Here is a 17717-nt window from a genome sequence, read left to right on the forward strand (position 1 = left end):
TACAATGTTTTTTTTAGACATAATACTATTGTACACTTAATAGACTGTAGTGTAAACATAACCTTTATATGCACTGTGAAACCAAAAAATTTGTGACTTGCTTTATTATGATATTTGTTTTATTGCAGTGGCCTAGAACCAAACCTGCAGTATCTCTAAGGTATGTCTGTAGTGTTAAAGTAAAGAAAAGCATACATAGATGGATGAATAGACTTTTAAAAAGTTTATTTATTTATTTATTTATTTTTTGGCTGCACCAAGAGGCTTGTGGGATCTTAGTTCCCCGATTAGGGAGTGAACTGGGGTCCCAGCAGTGAAAGCGCTGAGTCCTAACCACTGGACGGCCAGAGAATTCCCTTAAGCTTTATTTTTATGGAGTAAATTTTGTTTAGGTATAACATGAAACTCAACATCCCTATTAGTGGCAGGGAGGCAGCTTACAGTGGTAAGATGGACACCTGGTAACTTAAACCCAAACTACTGATCTGATTAGGAAGCTCAGAGGCCAGACTACTCACTGACCCAGCTGTTGAGTGGAAAGCCATGACCTCCGAGTCTGGTAGGTGTCTGCTGTGCACCTTCCAGGTTAATTCTTACTTTCCTCTGCCATTACCGTGTGCACCAAAGGGGACAATACAGGTCAAAGCACATAAGACCCCTAAGAATGTAAGATCTTTATCATGTCAGAAAAACTGAGGACGAACTTTATTCCATGTTACCTATTTCACTACCTGTGTTCTCTTTCTTGAGTTCCTCTAAGTCCTATTTTATTTTATTTTATTTATTTTTATTATTATTATTATTTTTTTTTTGCGGTACGCGGGCCTCTCACTGTTGTGGCCTCTCCCATTGCAGAGCACAGGCTCCGGACGCGCAGGCTCAGCGGCCATGGCTCACGGGTCCAGCCGCTCTGCGGCATGTGGGATCTTCCCGGACCGGGGCACGAACCCGTGTCCCCTGCATCGGCAGGCGGACTCTCAACCACTGCGCCACCAGGGAAGCCCTAAGTCCTATTTTAGATGAGGGGAGATTCTAGGGAAACTGAAGACTAACATACCCAAGCTTGTGTCTGAAAGGCATCTGCTCCCCAGAGTCAGCCTGCAGAGTCAGTCTTTATCAACTACGTAACTTCATACCAAAAATAATCTCCCAAATCTGGATACAATGGAATGTGCTTCAAAAAGGGGTGTGGGGTGATTTCAAACTCTATTACAAAGCTATAGTAATTAAAACAGTATGGTATTGGCATAAAAACAGACACATAGATCAATGAATAGAGAGCCCAGAAATAAACCCACTCATATATGGTCAGTTAATTTACAAAGGAGCCAATAATATGCAATGGGGAGAAGACAGTCTCTTCAATAAATGGTGCTGGAAAAACTGGACAGCTACAAGCAAAAGAATAAAACTAGACCCTCTCTTATACCATATTAAAAAATTAACTCAAAATGGATTAAAGACTTGAATGGAAGACTTGAAACCATAAAACTCCTAAAAGAAAACATAGGTAGTAAACTCCTTGACACAGGTCTTGGCTATGATTTTTTTGAATATGATACTGAAAGCAAAAGCAACAAAAGCAAAATTATACAAGTAAGGCTATATCAAACTAAAAAATAAAAAGCTTCTGCAAAGCAAAATAAAAAGGCAACCTACTAAATAGGAGGAAATATTTGCAAATCATACCTGATAAGGAGTTAATATCCAAAATATATAAAGAACTCATACAACTCAATAGCAAAAACCAAACAACCCAGTTAAAAAATGGGCAGAAGATCTGAACAGACACATATCCAAAGAAGACATACAAATGGCCAAAGCGTACATGAAAAGATGCTAAACAGCATTAATCATCATGGAAGTGCAAATCAAAACCACAATGGGATATCACCTCACCCCTGAATGGCTATTATCAAAAAGACAAGAAATAACATGTGTTGGCAGGTATGTGGAGAAAAGGCAACCCTTGTGCACTGTTGCTTGGAATGTAAATTGGTGCAGCCCCTATGGAAGACAGTATAGAAGTTCTTCAGAAAATTAAAAATAGAACTACCATATGATCTGGCAATTCCACTTCTGAGTATTTAACCAAAGACAATGAAAACATGAACTCAAAAAGATTTCTGCATTCCCATGTTCATTGTAGCACTATTTACCATAGCCAAGATTTATGGAAACAACCTAGTGTCCAATGAATGGATGAATGGATAAAGAAATTGTGATACATATATATGTGGCTGAATAATATTCCATTATATATAGAGAGGAATATTACTCAGCCATAAAAAAGAATGAAATCTTGCCATTTGTGACAACATGGAAAGACCTCGAGGGCATCATACTTAAGTGAAGTAAGTCAGACAAAGACAAATACTGTACAATCTCTCATACGTGGAATCTAAAAGAAAAACAACAAAAAACCAAGCTCATAGATATTGGTAACTGTCAGAGGCAGGGAGTGTGGGCAGGATAGAAGAAATGGGTAAAGGAGGTCAAAAGGTAAAAAAAAAAAAGAAGGCAGCAATTCAAATTAGGGGGAAAAAGACTACAATATATGGTGTTACAATGGATATATATAAAAAGCCTTTATTGTTCTGTAAGAAAATATGTAAATATCCACCCCCAAAATAGGCAATGGATGTGAATGCACTGGTTATTCCCAAAATAAATACAAAAGACAAGTAAACTTACGAAAGCACATTTAACCTCGTTAGGGATGACATAAAAGACTGGAAAAGATTTTTAGAAAATGCTCAGTATCAACAGATGTGTGGATAAAGGTAAATCTGTTGTTACTGGTTAGAGGATAAATGGGTTCAAACATTTGGAGGCATTTTGGCAATAGGCATCAAAAGATCTGAAAGAAATGGGGTGGGGGTAGGGAGAGCTATACGTATGTATTGCTAGCTTGTCCTAAATCTTCTCTGAAGGAGGAATTCTAACTGATAGAAATTTGGGGAACATTACATCTTTTTCATGAAAGAGATGAAAATAACACAGGTGTGTGTTTTGACAAGGCCACATGCATACGGACCCTCTTCAGAGCACCAAGGCTCACATCCTCTCAAGCTGCGTCCCAGGAGAGAACCACACACAACTTGCCTGGATCGCCTCTCCTGAAGGCCACTGAACCCCGCAAAGGACTGGCTCCTGATGATCCCATTGGGCCCTCCAGGCGAGAAGGACTGGGATCCTACCAACATGATTTCTGGGAGTCTGGCTGGTAGTCCTATAAGACAACAGAAAGATTACGGCAAATTACAGGCAGGTTCAAACAGAAAACACGCTAAGCTTGTCAACGATAATAGGAGGTGACATAAGGAAAGGTGAGTCATGAGGCCATTAGATGCTTGTAAGACTTCTTTCCTCCTACATGTTCTTTTTAAGCCAAAGGGTTCAGCTCTCAGGTGAACCTGAAGAAACACATGAAGATGTAAATAAATATAAATTACACACCATTATCAGTTACTTTAGGGTTCCTTCAGGGATTATTTTTTTTTAAACAAGGTTCAACCTTAAAAATATGCAAAAACTTTGGAATGTTTCCCTCCATTTAGGACAACAATAGCAACAGCAAAAGCACACAAATAGGCCAAGTCAAGTTTCAGATAGGTTCTGCGTGACATTCAAAACACAGTCCAGTCTTAGGGTGGAATTCTACACTTAGAAGTCACAAGGCTAAAAACACTAGGTTTCTTGAGAGATGAACTTACTTAAACTTGTTCTCCCTTTTTCTACCCTTAAGTATATTTTGAAAGATAAGATCGTGCTGCTCTTGTGGCAGTGAGAAAAAAGAAGAGCACAGAGAGTGCTCACAGAAGTAGTGATAATCTAGGTTATGATAAGAACACAAGAGAAGAGGCAAGAAAGGTAAAGGGGAAAATACAGCAGAAGGCACACAGCCTATTTCAGTCGTTAGCTCACCTTTTATAAAGACTCATCACCACTGACCAAAACATGCTGTCAAAATACAACTTCAGCTGGACAGAAGCCCAAGGTTAGTTCCCCCAAAGGGCTGCCCTAGAACAGTTAGGTAATTCTATTCCCTTTAGATCAGGAAGTCAAAGCACATACCATTGTCTTAGCAGGTAACCTCAGTCCAGAGAGGGGGACGGGCTAGCAGAAGAAAGGGGACACAGCCGCTGTCCAGACTAAAGACTTCCAAAGTGGGCAGCCACTAATAGCATCAATAGTTGCCCTTTAAAAACCCAGCAAACAGGGCTTCCCTGGTGGCGCAGTGGTTGAGAGTCCGCCTGCCGATGCAGGGAACACAGGTTCGTGCCCCGGCCCGGGAGGATCCCACAGGCCGCGGAGCGGCTGGGCCCATGAGCCATGGCCGCTGAGCCTGCATGTCCAGAGCCTGTGCTCCGCAACGGGAGAGGCCACAACAGTGAGAGGCCCACGTACCGCAAAAAACAAAACAAAACAAAACAAAACCCAGCAAACAAGCAAGCAAGCAAGTAAAGCTAAAAAACAGCAGCAAAACACTCTTGTAGTCCATCTAGATGTAGTGGAAAAGCCCTTCACTGGGCCCTATTCAAAGCTATTTGAAGCAGCTCAGCCAAGGGAGGAGGTTTGAGTGAGTTACTTCCCCAGAGAGAGAACAAACAGCCCCCTTCCCCATGAGGCTGCAGGTTTCTAAATCCCCTCCTCCCCACCCACCCCAGGAGAAAGCAGCTCTGAGGAAGCAAGCATGCATTCTTGCAGGGTACAGGAGCTGACTCACTTGGCAAGAGGCTTTGCAATGAGCAACAGGTTGCTCTTTGATCTGGGTAGGACAGGCATCCCACCCAGTTCTGCTAGGGATGGGGACAGGGAGGCTTAAGTTTTGGAACATTCTCTAGAATTTTAAAAGTAATGACGTAGAAGTATGCATGTGCAGTAAAATTAATATCTAGTGCACGAATGGCAGGACAAAACGCGGTGCAAATAAGACTCTTTCTGGTTACTTCCCCCCACCCCCAAGTTTCAAAAATAACCATGATTCACATAAATCCTTAATGAGGTTCTCTTAAGTGTTCTTTGTTGCTTACTAAGCAGTCTGTCTAGTTCTCATTAAAAACACCTTCTTGGGCTTCCCTGGTGGCGCAGTGGTTGAGAGTCCGCCTGCCGATGCAGGGGACACGGGTTCGTGCCCCGGTCCAGGAAGATCCCACATGCCACGGAGCGGCTGGGCCCATGAGCCATGGCCGCTGAGCCTGCGCATCTGGAGCCTGTGCTCCGCAACGGGAGAGGCCACAACAGTGAGAGGCCCGCAAACCAAAAAAAAAAAAAAAAAAAAAAAACCTTCTTAGGTTCATAAAGCATGCCTGTGCTATCTTTGTATCACATGCAAACATAGCAAATATCAAGAAAAAGATCCAGAAAATTTAATAAATATCAGGAAAACATGTTCTTTCTGTGCTCAATAATTTTATAACCTAAAACCCACCTCAAAGTCTCAATTTGGCAAATTTAATTAGTATTGTATCTCATTTTGTAAATTATTGTTCAACAGGTCTGTTGCATCATGGCGTTCTTTGGTCACAGGGAAAAGACTTAAAGTATTTGAACTATTTTAACTGCGTTATTGTCTTGTACTTCCTAGAGATTATGCTTTTAAACCAAAAAGATTTTTTTCTCTTATCCACTAGATCAGTAGTTTCACATACTCCCAGGCATTCTGACTTAACTAGTATGGACCTGTGTATTGGGATTTTGAAAAGGACCCCAGATGGTTCTGATGCTCTGCCTAGAAAAGAAAAAAAGGATGATGCTGAATTGGTGGAAAATGTTCAAACTTCAGTTACAATCATCTGCTACAGTTTCTCAAATGTCCAACTTTTAAAAAGTCTTAAATAAGCCTCTCTTTGCAAAGTTTAAATGTTAAATGAATTAAACATTAGAACTGGAGAGTGAAATAATTTTCCTTCTTCCCCCTTTTCAGTAATAGGTAAGAAAGCTTCGTAAGAACAAAACAAATGTTTGTCCTGGATTCTGAGTTTGTAAATTGCTTTGGGATGGATAAAATCCTCAGATGCTTTTCATTACATTTACGTGTTGAATGGATGCCACTGGGAACAGGAAGGGGGGTAAGTGGTTTTGCCTGTCTGGTCTTAGAAATGATCATTATCTATCAGAAGAGAATTCGACTGATAGCTGGCTTAGGCTGAGATCTCTATCCTGCCATCAATTCCCCTAGAGGCTGGCTCACTGCCTAAAGAGGGTCATAAAATAAGTTTGAGGGCCTCTGCACAAGGTCAGGCTCTTGGAGAAAAGGAGTAGGTTGGGAGAGGGGAGAGCAGGTGGGTTGAAGGATCAGAGTATGAAAAGCACCTCCCCGCCCACACCCCTAACTCTGAAGTAGGGGTGACAGTTGTTTTTTTTTTCTTTGCTGTACGCGGGCCTCTCACTGTTGCGGCCTCTCCCGTTGCAGAGCACAGGCTCCGGACGCGCAGGCTCAGCGGCCATGGCTCACGGGCCCAGCCACTCCGCGGCATGTGGGATCTTCCCGGACCAGGGCACCAACTCGTGTCCCCTGCATCGGCAGGCGGACTCTCAACCACTGCGCCACCAGGGAAGCCCAGGGGTGACAGTTCTTTGCTACTACTCTTCCAATGGCCTCAGCCATTCCCCAGTGGCTAGTTATCCTGCAACTCTGTTATCATCTTCTTGACAACACCACTCCCACCTCTTGGAGCCCTATGTCTTCAAGCTGCTCCTTGGCTTCCTAGAATCTCACAGACCTGCTTTCTTCCAGCAAAACTACCCTTAAAGCTACATTACTCATTTTCAGGCTTTAAGGACTTCAAACTGGTTCCTTGTCATTTGCATTTTAGTAGCAGATGCTTCTTTGAACCTTTACCTAAAGAAAGGTCTGAAGTAGAATTGCAGTATCACTGCTGGTAGGGTATAAAGTGGTACCGAAAGTTTGGACGACAACTAGGTAGTATCTACTATTTAAAATGTAAAACATACTTATCCTTTAATATGTCACATCTACTCTTTGCTATCTCCTGTGGAGAAATGCTCAAGTTCACAAACACTTATATACAGGGATGTTCACGACAGTTAATGTAATAGCGGAAAAATGGAAATGATGTAAATGTTAATCATCACAGGAATGGTTAATACACTATGGCATAACCATAGCAGTTAAAAACAATATGCCCACATAGAAAGATACACCCCCCCACCCCACCCGGCCGAGGACAAATTGCAGAACAAAATAGAGTATGATACCAGGAATGTTGAAAACAAAATATAAAATTATGTACATGAATAGAAAAGTTCTGAAAGTATACACAGTCTATGAAGAGGTGGGATTGAGTAGTAGTCAGAAACATTTTAATTTTTTCTATATTGTTTGAGTTTTTATAAAGGAAATGGATTTATGTATGATTGATATGATGCAAAATTCTCTTTTGAAAATGCAGACATTTGGAGTTGTCTAGAGTTGGGACTGGAGAGGAGAGAGAGCTCACATACAAGAACATATAAGATAGCTTTGATGGGTAACGGCTATATGTATATAGTTTATATTTGTAAGTTCTGAAGAGGAGAAATATAATTTCTGAGAAATAATGTATTAGGTTTCATAAATTCTGATTACACTAGAATAATTCAGATTCCCCAGTGAAGTTCCCATTATGAGCTCTGAGCTATGTACCAACTTCTTTATTTTCATCTGAAGGATTTTTAGACATGGTACTGTACTCCTGGTAGGACGCACTATTACCCAATACGTATTGCCAAGGTTCATCAAATACCGTATCTAATAAGCATGAAATTCCACATAAAACCACAAGTCTTCTTTGGCTGCTGCTACTTGAAACTCCTGGCGCTTTGAAAAATGTTTCCAGTCCCTAAGTTATTGACTTCTCACCTGGTCTTTCCGAAAATGCCAGCAGAACTAACATTCATTTTTGCGCATTAAATCCCAGAAAGGTCTCAAATCTTAGGCAAACGATAAAGCTGCTGTGCTTTGCCCCTTATTTGTTTTGTCCCAGGAGGCCCAGGCTGTTACACCGGGTGGCCACCCCTGCCCTGCCATTCTCATAATCCCTGGGAAGAACGGAATCTTTCTGGAAAGGATCCCCAGCACCTTGACTAAGAGTTGAACAAACCCTACCATTCTGAGCCGAGTCTCTTAGCACAGAAGCCAGAAAGTCACAGTTGTTTCTCTTCTCGACTCTTCATACAGTGAAAACCGCTGCCTTCTCCCTGGCTATGCAGTGCTAAGATCCAACTGAACACATACCGGAGTCTTTTGAAATTAAAATGAGTATAGGATTTCATGTGTTCTGATATGACACGGTGATACAAGTACACCGGGCCTTGGTGGGTACCATGAGCCACCAGCCAACCGGAAGTTCCTAGTTTGTTTAAATTAGAAGGCAGCTTATCAGATCAGCAGGCAGTTTGGAAACAGCACTGAGCCTGGCTGGAGATGGCAGGGTCTGGGGAGGGGGCTGAGGCAGATAAAAAAAAATCAAGGGTCAAGAGGTCCCCCCTCATCCCACCAGGTCTCACGCCTTGTTTAGATCAGAAATAAAAGGTACAATATGAGTGCAGCTCAGAGCGGGGAAATAGGCAGTGACCTGGAGAACACAGAGATAATCTGATTCTTAAGAATAAATGAATGAATGACAGAAGTCAACCTTGGAAGGCTGCTTGGAAGACAGGCAATGAAAGGCATCCGTCACACAGCAGGGCTACGCACCAGACCCCAAAACGCAGTTCCTGATAGCGCTACCAGTAGAAGTAGTAAAAATGGAAGAAAAATGCTTTGAAAGTTCAGTCTAGGTGACAGTTCCATTTCCCATTACATTTTTATAAACTGCTATTCTGGCTTAAACTTTCTTGTAAATTTGATTAGCCTGAGTTAGCAAGGTTCTCTACCCAAATGTGAACAATTCCTCTCGGGAAACCCCAAGGTTAGGTAAGATAGGCCAACCTCCTTTCATCACTTCTTGGGCATGAATCTCCAAACTGACGAGTTCACAGTAGAAGTGTTAGAGGCATTGATTAACTGATATGGTAACTGGACAAAGCAACCAGTCAGCTAGAAGGAATGTTAATATTGATCGTTAGAGTTAAATATACTAAGACTCATGAAAGCAAATAGGAATCATTAGGTTATTTTTAGTTTTTCCAAGCATAAAAGCACTCCTGTATTAGGAAAATACAGAGAAGTAGAAAGAAGTCAGGGCAGGGACAGGGAGGGAAGAACCATATTGTTTTCTAGCACCCATCGATAACCACCAGCAGAATTTTGGTGCATGTAATTTTCTTCAACTCTTCCCTTTCCGCATAAAACATAAGAATTTTGAGCACAATGAATGTTAAATTTTGTATCCTGCTTTTTCTTTTTTTTTTTTTTTTTTTTTTTTTGCGGTACGTGGGCCTCTCACTGTTGTGGCCTCTCCCGTTGCAGAGCACAGGCTCCGGACGCGCAGGCTCAGCGGCCATGGCTCACGGGCCCAGCCGCTCCGCGGCATGCGGGATCTTCCCGGACCGGGGCATGAACCCGTGTCCCCTGCATCGGCAGGCGGACTCTCAACCAATGCGCCACCAGGGAAGCCCTGTATCCTGCTTTTTCTATCATATTCTTTTTCTAAATAATTAATTAATTAATTAATTAATTTTTGGCTGCATTGGGTCTTTGTTGCTGTGCGTGGGCTTTCTCTACCTGTCGAGAGCAGGGGCTACTCTTTGCTATGGTGCATGGGCTTCTCACTGCAGTGGCTTCCTTTGTTGTAGAGCATGGGCTCTAGGCGTGTATGCTTCACTAGTTGCGGCACACAGGCTCAGTAGTTGTGGCACATGGGCTTAGTTGCTCTGTGGCATGTGGGATCTTCCCAGACCAGGGATTGAACCCATGTCCCCTGCATTGGCAGGCGGATTCTTAACCATTGCGCCACCAGGCAAGTCCCTATCATATTCTTTTTTAGAGGTATGTCGAGGGGTTTATAAATTAGCTTTTTTCTTCAACCACCTTTAAGAGGGTACTTAGGTCTACCCCACACTCCATGTGCTATCTTGGATAATAAAAGGGAATCCATACAGTCTATATTATTTATGCCTTTTATTTCTGATTTTAAGATATGGTCAAAAGCAAAGTGGACCCTTGCCAGGATGACACCTGGGCCTCTCTATGGGAGACGGGGGAGCAGATTAGCATTTGTACATGCTGGAGTTGCAGGACATCAAACATTATGAAATTTAAAAAACAACAACACAACAGCTGACATCACTGTCTTAATCCTGGAAGAGCAAGGTTTTTATGGTGTTTTCCTTTTTTTCATTTAACCAAATTCTCTAATATAGAACACAAACAGGTAATTCTGGAAGACCCCCACTATGGACAGAAAATATAACAGACATCTGTGATTTCTGAATGAAGTTAGTAAGGACATCTCAGTTCTCACCAAAGCATTTGTCGTGGAGCGAAAATGCTGACTTAGAAATCAATAGTTGTGGGCTTCCCTGGTGGCGCAGTGGTTAAGAATCCGCCTGCCAATGCAGGGGACACGGGTTCGAGTGCTGGTCCGGGAGGATCCCACATGCCGCGGAGCAACAAAGCCTGTGCACCACAACTACTGAAGCCCGTGCTCCACAATTACTGAAGCCTGCCTGCCTAAAGCCCGTGCTCCACAACAAGAGAAGCCACCGCACTGAGAGGCCCGCGCACCGCAACGAAGAGTAGCTCCCGCTGGCAGCAACCAGAGAAAGCCCGCGCACAGCAATGAAGACCTAACGCAGCCAAAAATAAATTAGGTGAAATAAATAAATTTAAAATATAATAAAAAACATTAAAAAAAAAGAAATCAATAGTTGCATAGCTACAAGGCTACACCATCTCCACGTTAGACTGAGACCAACCCTCTGAGATGAGGCAATGGCCATTAGGTCAGTTGGCAGGTTGCTGGAGTGACAATGCTGGCAAGAGTAGACAATTCTACAGTCAACCCAAGTGTTGGCCTGGTGCCAGGGATGGGAGCAGGCAAAGGACCATGAGAGAACTTTTGGGGGTGGGGCTGGAAGTGTTCTAAAACTGTGTTGTGGTGATGGTTGCACAACTGTATACATTTACTAAAACTCAAACTGTATACCTAAGACGAATTGATTTTATATGATATACGAGTTTTACATCAATAGAGCTGTCGGAAAATCACTATCAATTTCCAGAACATGTCATCATTCCTTTTGCAAGAGGAAGTGCCAAGGCATCAGGACCTGAAAAGGAAAAGCTCGATCAACAAGCAACCACCTGACAGTTGAATATTTTCGTGATGTGATCCTTTTCCCCATCAACACCACATAAGGTGCGGCACACTGGCCCCACCGTGCTTTCTGAGTCATTTCTTCCTGCCTGCTTTGTGCTCCTCCGCTCTCCTCTCCTAACAGTGCTGTCCTGTTTATGCACCTCCACATCTTGGTCAAGGGCAGAAGTATAATTCAGTTGTCTGAAAGAGGCATGTGGGTCAGATGTAAATAGCCTGCTATGCTAAATGATTATTTAAGATGAATCCTAAAAATAGGTGTCTGCTCATTATATGGTTGCAAGGTACCTATTACAGAACAGTTGAGTAATCTTTAAAAAAGTGGATATATTTAAGTCACGGGCTTTTTTTTTGTGTGTGTGTGGTACGTGGGCCTCTCACTGTAGTGGCTCTCCCGTTGCGGAGCACAGGCTCCGGGCGCGCATGCTCAGCGGCCATGGCTCATGGGCCCAGCCGCTCCGTGGCATGTGGGATCTTCCCGGACTGGGGCACGAACCCGTGTCCCCTGCATCGGCAGGAGGACTCTCAACCACTGAGCCACCAGGGAAGCCCTGGGCTTTTTTTTTTTTGGAGTGTACTGCCTTAAAATAAATCAATGCAAGGCTAATATTTGCCTCTCAGTTGTCAGCTTTGTTTGCTAACCAAACAGTAAATACATGCATGAGATATTACATTGACTGACTGAGACAAGTAATGTGAACGTATGAAAAAACTTAGAGCAACACAGACTCACTCCTCAGTGAGAGATGGAAGAACCAAGCTCAGGTGTTCTTACTGGCCTCTTGGGCACATACTAAACTTGCTGAAGCTCAAATTTGGTATCTAGAGAATGAGAGTAGTAATTCCTCCCCATTTTAATAGACAAGCATTGTAAGGTTCAACTGAGATCAAAGCATCATTCGATCTTACAATCGTGAGGCTACTTGGACATCTTCTAACCTGACTTCTCACCAGCCCTATAGACGGTAAGACTTCTGCTTAAAAACAGACAGAAAATGAGGAAGTGCTTTATAAAAAGTAAGGTGCTTGAGAAATACAAAGATTGCGATAACGAAGACTGAGGTTCAACTAACGTGGAAGAAAAGGAACTCATTTTCAGTATCTCTGGAAACTGATATCAATGGTTTTCTTTCCATATTTTCTAAGACACCTCATCAACACAATTATTAAGTACATATTATCGGCTCATCACTGGCAGGATGCTATATGTTGCCCAAGATCCAAACAGAACCAAAGAGTGATCTCTGCTATAAACAGTTTTAATAATTTAATGGGAGAAGAAAATATGACTGTACATAAAGCAGTTGGGAGATCATTTCTGATGTAAGAAATATGTAAGAAATAACACACAGTGAAATTTTAAGTGATGTCTATTTCTCAGTGCTCCAAGGAAAGCAGTAGAGCTGAGATGATTAGAATGTGGACTCCCAAGTCAGACAAATCTGGGCTCCATTTGGGGGCTACAGTTTACAGCTGTTTGAACTTATGCAGGTTACTTAACCTCTCTGAAACCCAGTTTCCTCATTTGTATAAAAGGACTAACACTTCAGAGGATCTTTGAGGTGCAAATGAGTTAGTATACTCAATACCTGGTGTGTGGTAAGTGCTTAATAAAATTTAAAATAATAGAGTTCTCTCAATGGAGAGGGAGATAAATGAGACAGGTACAGCCAGGAAGTTTCATAGAGAAGATAAAACGCTGGCTACATCCAGAAGAATGGATGTGATCTAAACAGGTGAAAACCAGGGAAGCCGGAAACTAGCATCTTTGTGAACATAGCAATTTTTAGATAATTAAAAAGCAGAACTACTTTAAATACTGACTGATAAAAACTAAAACCATGGGTACTTTGGAAGCCCAGTTCAAAAACCAATTACGGTTTTGTTTTTGTTTTTTTGAAATTGGAAGCTTACAGAAAAGTTACAAGAAAAGAACAAAAAGCTCATACATCTTTCATCCAGATTCACCATTTGCTGAAATCTGTCACGTTTTACTCTGTCGTCTCCCCCCATACACACATACCCATTACTACTTCCTGAATCATTTGAGAATAACTTGCATATACATATTTATATATATATTTGCTCCTCCCTGTTGAGCAATCTGCAGATACGATGCGTCAATGTGTGTATCCTAAAGACGTGGTCATCACTTACATAATTGCAGTACAATTATCAACATCAGGAAATTTAACATCAATACGATACAGACCTAATGTACAGACCTTATTCAAATTTTACAAATGGTCCCAATAATGTTTGGTATACTGTCCCTCCTCCCCCACCCCCATGCTAGGAGCCAATCCAGGATCATGCCCTGCCTCTCCTGAAATGTGCCTTTAGTCTCCTTTAATCTGGGATGGTTCCTTGTCCTTTGTCTTTTGTGACTTGGACATTTTCACAGAGTACAGACCAGTTGTTCTATAGAACGTTCCTTAGTTTGGGTCTGTCTGATGTTGTCTCATAATTAGGCTTAGGCTATGCATTTTTGGGAGTGACAGCACATAAGTGATATTGTCGTCCTTCTGAAGGTACTGCATTCGAAGGCACAAGGAATCACTTGGTCCTATTACTAGTGATGTTAACTTTGATTACTTGGTTAAGGTGTTGTTGGACAGTTTCTCCCCTGGAAAGTTTCTATTTTTGCCTTTGCAACTGATAAGTGGTTAGTAAGGAGGTACTTCGGGGCTACGCAAATATCTTGTTTCTTTAACCCAGAAGCTTTAGCATCCATTGATAATTTTTGCCCAAATCAATTATTATTATGATGGTGGCAAAATGGTACTCTTTGAACTCAATCATTGTTTTCTACTGTAAGAGCTTTCTTGAATCCTTTTATTTATTTGTTTTTACTTATTTTCAGGACTGTCAGCATGGATTCATGGATTCTTATTTTATTCAATGGGCTTGATCCATGACTATCATTTGATGCAAAAGCCAACTGTTTCTTGAAGCATTTTCTGAGCAGATCAACCAGCTCAACCAGAGGGGTCTTGCCTTGTGGACCACAAAACTTCCAACTATTTTTTGTTGTTGCACTTCTATTTTATTTAGTTAGTTTTTGTTTTCAAAGCTTGGTCTTTATTTTATTTTTTGATTTCTAAAAATAAATTTTTATTGGAGTATAGTTGATTTACAATGCTGTGTTAGTTTCTGCTATACAACAAAGTGAATCAGTTATACATATACATATACCCACTCTTTTTTAGATTCTTTTCCCATATAGGTCATTACAGAGTACTGAGTAGAGTTCCCTGTGCCATACAGTAGGTTCTTATTAGGTATCTATTTTATATATAGTAGTGTGTATATGTCAATCCCAATCTCCCAACTTATCCCTCCCCCCTTTCCCTCTTGGTAACTATAAGTTTGTCTTCTACATCTGTGACTCTATTTCTGACAAAACTTCCAATAATTAATGGGAATTAACATACTCAGGGGCTCAGTGTATTATAATTATCTCCCTGAATGTTTCATCTCTTTAATAAGCTACAAACTTCTTGAGTGTAGGTACAACCTGTCTGTACCAACTTCTTTCATGCTCAATACAGGGTAGAATAGAAAAGCATTGTCTCTGGAGCCAGGCTAACCCCAGGGTTCACCCAAGTTCTCTCTGAGCTCCAATTTTTCTTGTCAATAAAATGAGTATAATAAGAACTAAGTCACCAATTGTTATTGCAAGGAGAAAATGAGAAAACATATGTAAAAATCTTAGTGTGGAGTAATGGTCTTTTCTACTAAGTAGAATGTGCCCTTTGAAGATATATCTGGCTTTTATCCATCAAATAGAATGCACTAACTATAAAACCATACATAATTTACAGGTGAAGAGATACACAGAAATAAAGTAATTTGACATTACTGCTCTCCTCTTTCTTTCTCTTTTATTCCCCCTCTAAGCAATGACAGCAGAGAACTGTGAAGCTATTGTTAGGGTCTGGCTGAACCAGTTGAAGAGTAAAGAAGAAACGTTAATTGCACGTCTACTCACTGGGACAGTCAGTTGTAGGAACTTCTAGATAGTTGACACCATTTCAGCCTGGGGAAAAATGAAAACTCTATTTCTTCTTCCATTCTGGTGGATTAAATAAATGCAGGGAGAAGCGGCTGGCCTCACGATAATTAGAAGAGAAATGACTCAGGACATAAAACTCGCTTAAATGTCAAGAGGGGTTGAATGGATTTTGACTGTTGTTATAACTCATTTTAAAATGCAAAGTCTAGAACACTCGGAGACCCTCATTTGGTGCAAACAAGACATCAAAACAGGACCAACTGTTTCCTGGTTTGAAGGAAAAAGCATTTTGCACTTATTACCTAATTTTTTTTAAAACCTATTCAAAACCATGTACATCAAAAGGGAAAATTTCTTGGAAACATGGTCCTCACAGACAGCTTGGCTGATCCTGCTGAGAAAAAAATACACCCACCACAAATCCTCATTATTTGATCATCAGATTCAAAAACAACACTCCAACATAGAAGAAAATGGTCCCATGCCTGGTGTTACCAACTCCTTCAGGCTTTTCTTGCGTGTAGCCTGTTTACCCCTAGAGCTTGGCAACTCATTACTAGCTAATGGTGATTGTTGCTTCTTTACTTCAAAACAGCATCAAAATGACACTGACATCTTCTATTGTTATTTGACTTTACTGAAATTACCATTTTTATAAGCTCATAGTTTTAATCATTTTCACTAGAATGGAGCTACATCTTTGGACATCTTAAAGAGAAAAAAAATCCTTAGGTCCTGGAAGAATGGACCCAACAGTGTTCTGGGAAGCATAATCATGCACCATGTACTATTTCCTTGCCCAGCATGGGTGACCAACACTGGTATTCATTTGCGGGCATGAGAGTCAGGTAGAAAATGGAATTGAACCTTATAATTAAGCTACATGGTACAGTTCATCTCAGAGAAAGGAGAAGAAATTATCTTAAAGCTTTTCAGATATGGCCTACGTAATCAAACAAATAGATTCTTCTTATGGTCAATTAATTTATTTCTGGCCATCCGAGCAATTAAATTGAATTGATGGAGGACTGACAATTTTATGTGATGGCAAATATAGCTAAAGATACCGACTCAATTATGGTAATGTCATTTGATCACAGCCTTTGTTTGCACTAGGAGGTTACAGTTGAGCCCTTGCTTAGGTAAAGCAATGGACTTAAAACTAAGGCAGTCTTGGGTCTCCCTGGTGGTGTGGTGGTTGAGAGTCCGCCTGCCGATGCAGGGGACACGGGTTCGTGCCCCGGTCCAGGAAGATCCCACATGCCGCGGAGCGGTTGGGCCCGTGAGCCATGGTCACTGGGCCTGTGCGTCCGGAGCCTGTGCTCCGCAACGGGAGAGGCCACAGCAGTGAGAGGCCCGGGTACCGCAAAAAAAAAAAAAAAAAAAAAAAGGCAGTCTTTTCAAAGTCATGTTACACTTGTCATTTTATTCCTGTTGTTATGACAACACTTTTAAAAGCAGCACTTCAAATGCTTAGCATTCAGGCATCTTATTATAGACTTGAATATAATATATGAGGGTATAAAGTACAGGGGTTTTAAAGGGGCCAAGGGATGCAGGGTTAGAACACCTGGATGCCTTCTCAGCTTTAGCCCCTGGAGCTCCTTAACTTGGCTTTTTCTACTGGAAAAAAAAAAAAAGAAAGAAGTGAGGGCTCATCCAGAGGAGGGAAGATGAAAGAATTTATGTGGGAAGATATGCATTATTATTCAGTCTCTGTTCTGATTCTCTTGATTACAGCCTGCGTCATGCAGTTTTTATAAGTCTGTAAATGATGGCGTGTGCTGATCAACTTCAGGTGCTTATTGTTAGCTATTGGAATGATTCGTTTATGTAACTGTAACTTTATAGAAAGACTTCTCATAACGCAGACTTATTATGAAAATTAATAATCGATATTTGGGAGACTGGGATTGACACATATACATTATTGATACTATGTATAAAATAGACAACTGATGGGAACATACTGTATAGCACAGGGAACTCTACCTAATGCACTGTGGTAACCTAACTGGGAGCGAAGTCCAAAAGGGAGGGGATATCTGTATGTGTATGGCTGATTCATTTTGTTGTGCAGTGGAGGCTAACACAACATTGTAAAGCAACCACCCTCCAATAAAAATTAATTTTAAAAAATCGATAAAGGGATAGTGGTATTGGAGTGAATCTATTACATGAAGCAATGACCTGTTGTGTTTGCACTACAGTCTGATAAAAGCACAAAAATGTTTGTTAAATCTTATGTTGTAAGTTTTTCAATTGAAGTATAGTTGATTTATTAAAATACTGTTAGTTTCAGGTGTACAGCAACGTGATTCAATTATACATATATTTTTTCAGATTATTTTCTGTTATGTTATTATAGGATATTGAATATAGTTCCCTGTGTTATACAGTAAATCTTTATTCCTTATCTATTTTATGTGTAATAG

General features: G+C 41.1%; 1 protein-coding gene across 3 annotated transcripts in view; it reads right to left on the reverse strand.

The window, feature by feature from the left end:
- The window catches only part of RIPOR2 (RHO family interacting cell polarization regulator 2), a 55219-nt gene extending 51992 nt beyond the window's left edge, over positions 1 to 3227 (reverse strand). For 2 of the 3 annotated variants that reach the window (XM_060109915.1, XM_060109914.1), the window contains exon 1: positions 3106 to 3224. In XM_060109915.1, the coding sequence (XP_059965898.1) occupies positions 3106 to 3206 (101 nt within the window). In that variant the 5' untranslated portion in view covers positions 3207 to 3224. Of the gene's footprint in view, positions 1 to 3105 lie in introns of all 3 variants that reach the window. The other variant, XM_060109917.1, reaches the window with a different exon arrangement.
- Between the last annotated feature and the right edge of the window lie 14490 nt (positions 3228 to 17717).

Source organism: Mesoplodon densirostris, chromosome 10 (genome assembly GCF_025265405.1).
Source record: "Mesoplodon densirostris isolate mMesDen1 chromosome 10, mMesDen1 primary haplotype, whole genome shotgun sequence".
NCBI classification, from domain to species: domain Eukaryota; kingdom Metazoa; phylum Chordata; class Mammalia; order Artiodactyla; family Ziphiidae; genus Mesoplodon; species Mesoplodon densirostris.